The 10561-nt window shown below is 38.1% G+C and overlaps 2 protein-coding genes across 2 annotated transcripts; both read right to left on the reverse strand.

Moving 5' to 3' along the window:
• Window positions 1–524: 524 nt before the first annotated feature.
• Window positions 525–2130, reverse strand: LOC118824738 (lysozyme C-like). Its single transcript, XM_036595109.1, has 4 exons — window positions 1905–2130; window positions 1536–1694; window positions 886–961; window positions 525–800 (listed from the first exon to the last, which is right to left on the reverse strand). Exons 1-4 carry the CDS (start codon window positions 2029–2031, stop codon window positions 734–736), a joined length of 429 nt encoding a protein of 142 aa, XP_036451002.1. The 5' UTR covers window positions 2032–2130; the 3' UTR covers window positions 525–733.
• Window positions 2131–7572: 5442 nt separating this feature from the next.
• LOC118824740 (lysozyme C-like) lies at window positions 7573–10199 on the reverse strand. The gene is made up of 4 exons (XM_036595112.1): window positions 10015–10199; window positions 8803–8960; window positions 8533–8609; window positions 7573–7951 (listed from the first exon to the last, which is right to left on the reverse strand). The coding sequence occupies exons 1-4, from the start codon at window positions 10139–10141 to the stop codon at window positions 7897–7899; spliced, it is 417 nt and encodes a 138-aa protein (XP_036451005.1). The 5' UTR covers window positions 10142–10199; the 3' UTR covers window positions 7573–7896.
• Between the last annotated feature and the right edge of the window lie 362 nt (window positions 10200–10561).

Consider the following 10561-nt stretch of genomic DNA (forward strand, 5'->3'; position numbering starts at 1 on the left):
ATGGACAGTATGAATGGACATTTGAATGCAGTCTTGTGTTGGAAAGTCACCAGGCAAAGCCACACAGACACAGCTAAAGTTGTTCCGATCACCTGAGGAACATTTCTGTAACTTTCAGAAAGTTCAGTTGTTCATGCTCTTCTTTCATAGTTCATAGTTATGAAGTTGGAACAAAAAAAATGATTTAAAAAAATATCTTTTGAAATGACTTAACTGTATCTGATCTGCGTCTTTATACATTCTCTAATATAATAGTTCATAGTTGAAGGACAGAAGCGAAGTTATCCACTGTTGGCTACTGTGTTTAGCTACAGCTCATATGCTTCTGCCTTTTTTTAATTAATCCTTTCGTACAATTTTGCTACATATTTTGAAAGAAAATCCAAAAACAAATTTGTATGCAGTCACATTTTCTAATCTAGAGGAATGCAGCCTTTTAACTTTTGGTCTACACTGTACATCAGGTACTGCGGTCAGTTCTCCATTATTGTATGTTATTGGGTCATAACAGAAGAAACTTTGTGTGTCTTTGCATACTCAAGCAGTTTATTCAATGCTTTTTATCATATTGGTTTATACTGGTCTTGATTATTACAGTTTGATAATGATCTTTGATTAAAACCAGCATTACAATCATGCATTTGCCACCTGCTATTTGTATTGTGTTTTTTTCCCTTTTTTCACAAAACAGAATGTATTGAGGTTTGGAAGCACATCGTTCTGTGCTCCTCATTTAAACATCACAGCCTGCGATGTACTGGCTCACATCCTGGCCCTCGCATTTATCTTGCCAACCATACCTGAAAAAAAGTACAAACAATTCAGTTGTGTATTTGATTCAAGTTCCTCCTGAAAGTTCATTAAAATCTTATTATTTAGTCTTACCATGCTGAGATGCCCTGCTGGTCGACAATGATCTTGGCACATGCAATGTCAGCTGAGATGTTATTAGTCAGCAGCTCTGTTTAAGAAAAACAAGTGTCTTTTACAATCTGGCTTGAACTAAATATGGAATTTTAACATCCCACACGCATGGTTGTACGCACAAAGGTTTAAATTTATAGAAATATTTTATTTGATGTATTATTGTTCAAGACTAGAGACTGACGACTCTAACTTGAAGCAATATTCAGTGTTTTTGCCGGATTCAGAGTAGCTGCTGTGTGTTTACGCCTGCATGCCTTAATCCTATTAGGGCTGAAAAACCAATATTGATATTTATCCATATGTTGTTTAGTTAAGTTTTGCTATTTTTCAATACCAAGAGCTTTTTAGATTTACTTCAGCGATTAAATGGTTTTTAAGAGAAATATGGTTCTCTTAAAAGTGAAGGGATTGCACCCCTGAATAGAACACCACTTAATAAAGTACTGTTAATCTTCACTGCAAAATGCCATAACAATTCTGGATATAACAAGATTTTGAAAAGAAAAACAGCTGACATATACAGGAAACCTTTCCTGCGATTATATATGTATATACATTCATATACAGTTATTATAAGAATGGGTGAAGGTTGAGTTTGTTTTACTTACCACTACAGGAGATTCCACAGCCGTCGTAGCTGGGGAACTGGCCATTGGTACACCACCAACGATCGTTGATCTGGAAAATGCCGTAGTCCGTCGAACCATCAGAGTCATAGTCGATGGCCTGAGTGTTATAGCTAGACTCTGCATATGCCAAGCAAACCCCTACAGATACAACGAGCAGGCTTTTAAATATAAACGATTACAGTCATTACAATACAACTATGCTACACACTGAGTGGATTTACATGATTTAAATGTGTGCATCACACACATGCTGTAAACTGTAAATCAACTGTGACATGTTTAAAAAGCATTTCAGAAAAGTATTTAAAACACAAACAGTGTAATTTAAATGGCTCTTGATGCACTCACAGTTAGCTAGGCTGACACCTGCGTAGCCGTCCATTCCAGCTTCTTGCAGTACGCTTGCTAGCTCACAGTTGGTATAATACATGCCCTTGGCAACCCCCACCAGCAGAAGAAGCACCAAAATCTTCATTGTGTTGCAGGATCAGAATGGACCTCTCGAAATGTTGCTGAATGCTGTGTGTTCTATGTTCTGCCTTGCACTCCCTGGGAAATATATACCTTTTGAAAAACTGCTGCAAGTGCTGGAATTTAGTGTGAACGTGCTGTAACTTTTCCCAGTGTTCTTCCTGATTTGATTGTAGTATTTTATCATACTCAACTGCCTTCACTGCCTGCTTCTTTATCTGCCCTTGTGGGTTAAGCAAATAGTTATATCTTAATTAAAATTCTAAAAGAAAATATGTTTGCTCTTTAATCTACAACTCAAAAACCACTACACTGTATGATTAGCATTTTGAGATAGGAATTTGGTGGCAAACTGCAGGTGTGCATGTGGTCATGGAGCAAATGCAGTGATGATCAGATAACAAGAGTCTCATACAAGAGTTTTTTATTTTCACATGACTCTGACTCGTTACTCTCATTACTCAGACTCAGTGTCATTACACTTGTATTATTACAACACTGGGAAACTTGCTTTTTATGTATTTTGTGCATTTGATTGAATATAGTAATTTGTATAATGCTAAGAAGCTGTTGGCTGCTTTTGTTTTGCCATGTTTAAAGGCTTAAAACTTGACCGATAAGCTCCCGCTTGTCCAGAATGCTGCAGGAAGAGGATCAACAGAGCCATGCAAGACATATGATAACAATTTTGCCATCATTACATTGGCTTTCATTCTTTTTGGCTAGATATTAAAGTATTGCTATTATTTTCAAAAGCATTTAATGGAATCATACTACTATCTCCATCATCTCCTTATGACTCTGTATTAGTCATTAGTTGTCTATAGACTATATTAATCCCATGCCCTATCACTCACACTGAGGCATTGTATTTTAGTGAATTTAACATGAAAACCCAACACTGTTTGTCATATTAGAATTTGTTCTGCTTTCTATGTATTTTAATTAATTAAAAAAATCTATTCCTTAACATACAAAGGTCAGTTCAGTCTGTAGGACATCTTTTAGGACCCTTTATAAACAATCAATATAAATAGAGGTCATTCTAAAAAACTGACTGCACATGATTTGTGTTCTCTCTGCTTAAAGGCCTATACAGGCTTAGAAGTATCCATATGGCATGTCGTGCTTGGACCCCAAACATTATCACTTGCTGCTATAATTGTCAACGGTCCCTTAGTAGCTCAAAGATGCATAAAAATCACAGCATCTTATGAAAAATCTATTTCAGATCAAGCTGTATAACAATAATTTTTGGTCAGAAGTTGTTAAAGAAAGAAATGCTTATATGTGAATATGGACCCACTTTCAGCTGTACGGTTAGCTAATCTTAACCATAGCTTTTTACATCAGATATTTGATAAGTTATAACTGTTATAACTGTAGCAGCTGAACTGCAAAATCGTATGCATCAACAAACAGAAATAAAAGAGCTTAAGGTAAATAAAGCCCTGCTTTACATCTTCCTGAACATGTTGCAGATGTGCTATGTCAATTGACCAAATGAGACCATGACCAAAACCCCCCAATCCCACCCTCCAGTGTAGTACTCCTCTCTCTCTATAGAAGCTTCTGTTTCTGACAAATTGTCAGACTAATGGAAACACAACACAATTGCAAGGTGGGAGTCACCTCTTGCATGTTGGCTGTCCTAATGCCTACAAATGTTTTGCATCAACATGATTCTTAAAACAACAAGTGCAGTGGTGGAGTCAGTCCAGTAAGTCACACCACTGGTTGTGAAGGTGAGCTCTCTTTGCAAGGTCAAACTAAGTTGTGTAGGTTGTGTACAGTTCCTAGTGTTTGAATTGGTTGCTGATTCTTGAGTGGGACTCTGGACAGAGCTGCAGGAAGGTCACTATCACTCTTCTTTCTATCTTCTGTTTGAATGTTGGCTACTGAGCCATTTGCTCTCTAGTGCATCTGAGAAGATATGAACACAGAAAGATCTGCCTGAGGGTGGACACGGAGCTAAAGGAGTTTGTCATCCCAGTACACCACCTTCAGTAAGTTCTGTCAGAAGCTGAGGGTCACACCAATCTTGCTTTTTATCTGAAAGGCACTGCACAAACATTTGACCCCTGTGGTGTAAGGAATGAGGAACCTGAGAGGACCATACTGACTTGCCAAAGTTCAGTACATACTGCACATAAACTCAGGACTCGCAAGTTGACAGTGATTGTACATTATTGTATCAGGCATAAACTGCCACAAGAGTCCAAGAGCTCTTTTCTGAATATCAGCACAATTTAAGAACCATAACTTGCTGCTCAGACCTCATCTCCTTTGGTACATGACTAAGGGTTGAAGGAGGGTTGCAGCCCCTTTAGAGTAATTTAAAGCAACCAGTCAGAAGTAGTTGCTGTAATTTGTTGACCTACTTTGCGGTCTTAGAGACAGAATCCAGACTTTGCAGGAAGTCGTCGACACAGAAACGACTAAAAAGTTTAATTTTCACCTGGAGTGCTATGATCATAAACATACTTCTGGGGGGCAAAATTGGCACAACTCATACAAATCAGATGATTTGGCACACGAACGTGAAGAAGTTCTCCAAGAACAGTTGCTCCTAGGGAAGGTAGAAGTTCTTCATTAAACATTAACATTTTATCGACATATTTAAATGAGCAGTTTCAGACGATGTGATCCTTTTCATTGTCATGACCCATGTGATGTACCACAAGTTACAACTATCTTCAGCTGCGTCAGGAGAGAGTTTGCAGATATAGCCAACATCCAATCACTTCTGAACATCAATGTTCAAGATTTAGGTGGCCAAAAACTGCCTGTTTTGTTACTCTGTTATGATAGAACACCAATTTGGCAGATCTTAGTCACATTACTGAAGAGTTCAGAGGTGTCAACAGGCAATGTGGGGTGGTTGGCTGATGCTGGAGGAACTTTGGCAGACCTTGCAGAATCTAGATGAGTCTTTAGAACTGCTGGTCCAGCAGGGGGCGTCACCAGGCACACCAGTTCTATAGGCATGATTAGTCAGAGTTGATACACAGTAGAGAATTGGCTTGACTGAAGAGGTGAAGTGGCAAAATCCCAGAGATGCCTGTATTTTTTCTATAGTGCCTCTGTTGGATGTGCATGCTTTGAAGCCTAGCGCTACTGCTATGAAAGCGGTACAGATATGGAAGCTTGGTGTCTTGGAGAAAGAAGGATATAGATAAGGATGCAGAATTACCTTTAATGTTTCAGACATCCTGTCAGAAAGCTCAAAGTCCTCCTTTTCAGGTGAGCCAAGCCCAACTTTTCTAGCATTATTATTATTTTTGAGCCATCATCAAAAATGACATAAGTCTTCTGGCCACTGTCCACATGAACACCTTCACTTGAGCAGTATGCAGCTGCTCTCGGTTGGATGATTAAGGCCCTCTTCCTTGTAAGTGGTTGGTGTCTGTGCTTGGTCTTTCTTTTTGCCATCATCCACACTAGAGTGCTGTTACACCTTCATTCCTTAGTAAATCCAGAATCTCCATCAAGGACTGGACCTTCAGTGCAAACTTTCGAAAACATCTGATCTCACCATTCTTGATTGCTGGCCCATCCAATACTTCAGTAAAGAATGATCAACAAGGATCTGAAATTTGAATGGCTCTATAGGTGTAAATATATTGTCCAACATTCTTAAGTCTAGCAAACTGATATGGATAATCTCTAGTTAAGTCTTGAAGTGATGTTATTGGTCCATAGTAGGTCAGATCTTGACTGGAATGGAAAGTCGCCTGCAGGGTTCTCCTTGTTGCAGGATGCTGACAGGGAAAAGGCTACTTGTGTGCTTCAGGGCCATGGAGATGAACAAGTGTACTGTGTGTAGATTAGTTTGGTAAGTTGTAAGTGTTACCTGGTAGAAAAGGGAGGGGATGCAATGCCTCTGCTCCTTGACACATGACTGGGGAGGAGGTTTAGGCCATGTCGGATCATCTGGACTATCCTCCAAGGACATGAAAGTCTTACTAGTAGGATGGGCTTTAGCACTTATTAAATAGGGTCTGTTCCCAATGTTTAAAGCCTTTTTGGTGATCTATGTCAAGAACATGTCACTAGTGTTTGATCTAATGACTGAGAATAGAAAAATTTTGCACTGGGAAGTTTTGCATGTGTCTCTTAAATGATTTATTCTCTTCTCTAAACTCCTTGTGTGCTAAGACAATTACTGCAGGACTGAAAGAACTATATAAAGAGTCTCTGTTTGTTCAGTGCCAGAGTGGAGCAATCTGGCAAGAATGTGATGAACTGAGAAACAGTGCTCTCTATCTTCAGGATGGCTGTGGATGGCCGATGGTCTATGTTGTCTGGGAAGACTTACTTTATAATCTAAAAGATGATGTGGTGGCCAGATAATCCCGTGTGGGTTTTCCACATCATATCTTTTTAAAGAAGTTATTTTTGTCAACTGCAATCACTACAGAAAGTCTGGAAAGAACTGGACTGATCTGAAAAAAGTACACAATGAGAAGGTATTGTCCACCACACACATCCAAGATACTATGATACAAGATTTGCATGAGAAATCTTGTGACCGCACAAGCTAAAGAGAATTCCACTTGCTTTTTACAGTTCTTTTGTGGGATGGGAAAAAGAAACAGGTACTCCACCAGGATACAGATAGTTCTGCGTTTGAATTAACCATACTATACCTTACTGCCCGGTGCAAAAAGACCATAAGAAAGTACTGCATCTAGTCAGAGAAAAAAACTGGAAAGTACTGGAAAACTCTGCTTCCAAACCAGCTGCTACAGTAATTAGTCCCCTCTTAGAGCTGTAACTGGCCAGATAGTTAAAGAATCATGCTGCCAAGTAATTAGATGGAAAATGTAGTGTGATGTGGAATTGACCTAAATCCTACTTCCTATTTTTGCCCACAAGAGGGCACTAACCTCATCAAAACAGACCAAAGTACTAAAGGGCTGACCTTTAGAACAGTGACCATGTGCAGCTGTTTTCATGTTTTATTGGTAAAGCCATTCTGTGGACATCATACAAGCTTTACATGCACAGTTGAACACCTGGCTCAGCAGTAAGTGCACTTGAAAGTTGCTGAATTCTCTAATTAGAAGGGCTGTCCGAATATGTTTTAATATCTAGTGTATGACCGTTCCTTTTTTAGATCAAAGGTGCCAGGTGAAGCTGGTCATGTCTAAAGTGATTATTTGTGTATTCAGTTATGTATGCAAGTCTTCCTTTGTAAAGTTTATGCTTTAAAAAGTGCGTTTTGAAATAACTGTATCTTATTATTGTTTTTCTACACATTATGATTAGTTAAAGGACAGAAGGCCATTTAATCCAGGTTACCGTGTTTAGCGCAGCTACTGCTGAGTCCAAATGTTGTATTATCTTCTGTGTTTTTAATTAAATTTAGTATCTTTAATTCACACTTTACCACATATTTTATGCATGAAAAAAACTTCTTGTATGCAGACTTTGAAGTTTTAGTCTACACCATACAGCACATACAGAGAAAACTGTAGTCAGCCAGTTCTCCATTATTGTAAATTATTGGTTGACAACAGAAGAAACCTAGAATGTCTTTGCATGTTCTAGCTGTTTATTTAATGCTTTGCTCATGTTGATATATACAGGTCTTGATAATGATTACTAACATTACAGCATTATAATCATGTATTTCCCCTTTGCTATTTGCAGCATGTTTTCTTCTTAAAGCTTGTATGGATGTTTACCAAATTAAAAACTTATATTATGTTCTACTTTATGTGGTTTGAGTTAAGCAATAATACAGCACTAGTGCTTTTAATATTTTATGGAAAAGAAAAATATGAAACTATGTGCTAAAAAAGTAAAGTGTTGTTCACAAGATGCAGTTAATTCAGCTTGCAGTCCATCGTTCAGTGTTCCTCATTTAAACGATGTACTGGCTCACATCTCGGTTCTTACATTTATTACGCCACCCCACCCTAAGAAAAAGAAAAAACAGTTTAGTTATTTATTTGACCAAGTTCCTCATGTCAGTTCATTTAAGGGCCCATGTCTGTGATGTCTGTAGATTTTTCTTGTATTTTATTTTTTCTCCTGAGCTCCACTTATGATGTTTTTCTGGTTTTATGTACCAAAAAAGTCATAATTCATTTTTACATTTTCTAACCGTTCTTTATCCCTTTACAACAGGGGTCTTCGGTCCTGGTCTGGTGTCCAGCACAGCGTGATGGTTTTCTTGCTCTACCACACCAGATTCAACTTATCTGTTAATTGTCAAGTTTACTGTGTGTGTTTTGAGTAGAGCAATTGCCATCTGTGCCGAACACCGGACCTACAGGACTTCTTGGTTTTTGTGACATCACAGAAACAATTAATTCAAAACAGGCTGTTTTTGCAGTTTAATTTCCATTAATGGACTTTATGGACTGAAGAGTTAAAGGTATGTTTTGAAACTTTAACAGTGGTTGCCCAGCACATTAAACTCTTTTATTTAAAAATAAAGAATGGATCATTTGTATTTCATAATATAGGCCCTTTAAACCTGATTATCTACTCTTACCATGCTGAGATGCCCTGCTGACTCACTATGGTCTTGGCACACTGGATGGCAGCGGAGATGTTATCAGTCAGTAGTTCTGTTGGAGGAAACAAGAGTTAAGTTAGTTACATGAGTCTGGTCCATTTTACACAAAGTATGCCATTTTCAATGTAATTTTTATTATGGAAACCTGTCAGGTAATGACAGGTCCGTTGCATGTCATTACACATGTATCATTATATAATGCTTCATGATGCTTCACTGTTAAGTGTTTTAAAACATGTTCTTATGGCTGCAGGAGATTCGACAGCCGTTGTGGCTGGGGAACTGGCCATTAGAACACCACCAGCGGTTGTTGATCTGGAAAATGCCGTAGTCCGTTGAGCCGTCAGTGTTTTTGTTGGTGGCCTGAGTGTTATAGCGGGACTCTGCGTTGGCCAGGCAAACCCCTACAGATAAAGGAGTATAATAAGCATTCTTTTAAATATAATAAACAGTTGACTTAATACAGAATCAACAATGCAAATATGTAGGCAGGTTTAGTCTTAACATCTAAGGGTGTAACTCACAAATCTTGTGATTTGAGGCATTTCATAATCTAACATGCAGGACAGTTGATTATTACCCTTTTTTAAGGAACTATCATGCATTCAGCTAAAGGCTGCCTTTGCACTTCAACATCTTCGTAGAAGTTACAAATATAATTGTGATTTATACGCTGTTATCCTGTACCAACAAAGCTGAAATTAGGTTTCTCTGCAAATAAATTCATGACATTTAGCAGATGCTCATATCCAGAGTGACTTTGCATTTTGTTGTCCACTCATAAAATACATAACATACATTTATACTAAATATATATCTTATTACTTTCATATCTCTTGTTTAAATTAGTATTTTTAAAGTATTTTAGCAACAAAATATACCATAATTTAAATTTCATTTATTAAAAAGGTGATTTGAAACCTACTTACCTTCTTGATTTACTTACTTGGCTCCCCTAAAACACTGCACTCTGACACCCCAACACAAAACGTTTGGCCATCTCTGACTTCAATGCTGCATCTACGACTAACTGTATCATTTATACTGTGCTCACTTAGCAAGGCTGTGATTTTCTTACAGCGTTCATGTACTGCAAGCTTACTGCACCAACTATTCAGTCTCATATATGAAACCCCTCCTGTCTCTGCTCTACTAAAATAATAAATGTATTTAATGTACTCAATTCAGATGTGTACACAATTTCCACCTGAATATACTGCATCAGTACAGCTGTGTCTTTGTTTGCTTACTACTGGCAAGAACTGTGTTATAACATTTTATTCATGAGAAAATAATGTGCCTACACATGAAGCAAGGTAATACAATGCATCGTGTAGGCTGTCCTGCACAATTTAGATGTTTAAGTTTTAGGCCTGTTCCTCTATTTGTGAACAAACTGGAGAAACCTCAATCGTCAAATAAACTACTAAACATTTAAAAGGCTATTGGAGCACTCACAGTCAGCCAGACTGATGCCTTTGAAGCCAGACATTCCAGCTGCTTTCAGCGTTCTCACCAGCTCGCATCTGTCGAACACCTTGGCACTGGTCACCGCCACCAGCAGGAGGAGCACCCAAATCTTCATTGTGCTGCAGGACGAGAAAGAATGTCTGGAAGTGTTGCTGAGTGTTGTGTGTGTTCTGCCTTGCTCTTCTCAAGGATATATATAGCAGTATTGAAGGAAATGCTGTGATTACTGGAATTTTTTTTTTGTGAACGTTATGTAACCTTCCTGAAAGCTAATTCCTAATTTGATTGGTGTATTTTATCATAGCCAATTGCTTCTTTGTCTGGTCTTGTTGGGCAAACAAATAACTCAATCTGAATAAAATTGTGCAAACACATACGGCAAACAGATTTAATCTACAGCTTGAAAACCAGAGCACTTCTGATTATCAATTTGAGTTAAAGAACATGTGAAACTGTTCTTGGTCACAAACTGCAGGTGTATGTGTGGTTGTGGAGCAAAAGCAGTGATGATCAGATAACATGAGAGGAAGTCTCT

This window comes from Colossoma macropomum, unplaced genomic scaffold (assembly GCF_904425465.1).
Source record: "Colossoma macropomum unplaced genomic scaffold, Colossoma_macropomum, whole genome shotgun sequence".
Taxonomy (NCBI): domain Eukaryota; kingdom Metazoa; phylum Chordata; class Actinopteri; order Characiformes; family Serrasalmidae; genus Colossoma; species Colossoma macropomum.

Coding starts and splice junctions, on each gene's coding strand:
- LOC118824738 (XM_036595109.1), bottom strand. CDS start 2,031: ATGAAGATTTTGGTGCTTCTTCTGCTGGTGGGGGTTGCCAAGGGCATG. Junction 1,695..1,904: donor AGGTGTCAGCCTAGCTAACT/GTGAGTGCATCA, acceptor TTGTATCTGTAG/GGGTTTGCTTGGCATATGCA. Junction 801..885: donor CAGCAGGGCATCTCAGCATG/GTAAGACTAAAT, acceptor ACTTTTTTTCAG/GTATGGTTGGCAAGATAAAT.
- LOC118824740 (XM_036595112.1), bottom strand. CDS start 10,141: ATGAAGATTTGGGTGCTCCTCCTGCTGGTGGCGGTGACCAGTGCCAAG. Junction 8,961..10,014: donor AGGCATCAGTCTGGCTGACT/GTGAGTGCTCCA, acceptor CTTTATCTGTAG/GGGTTTGCCTGGCCAACGCA. Junction 7,952..8,532: donor CAGCAGGGCATCTCAGCATG/GTAAGAGTAGAT, acceptor TCTTTTTCTTAG/GGTGGGGTGGCGTAATAAAT.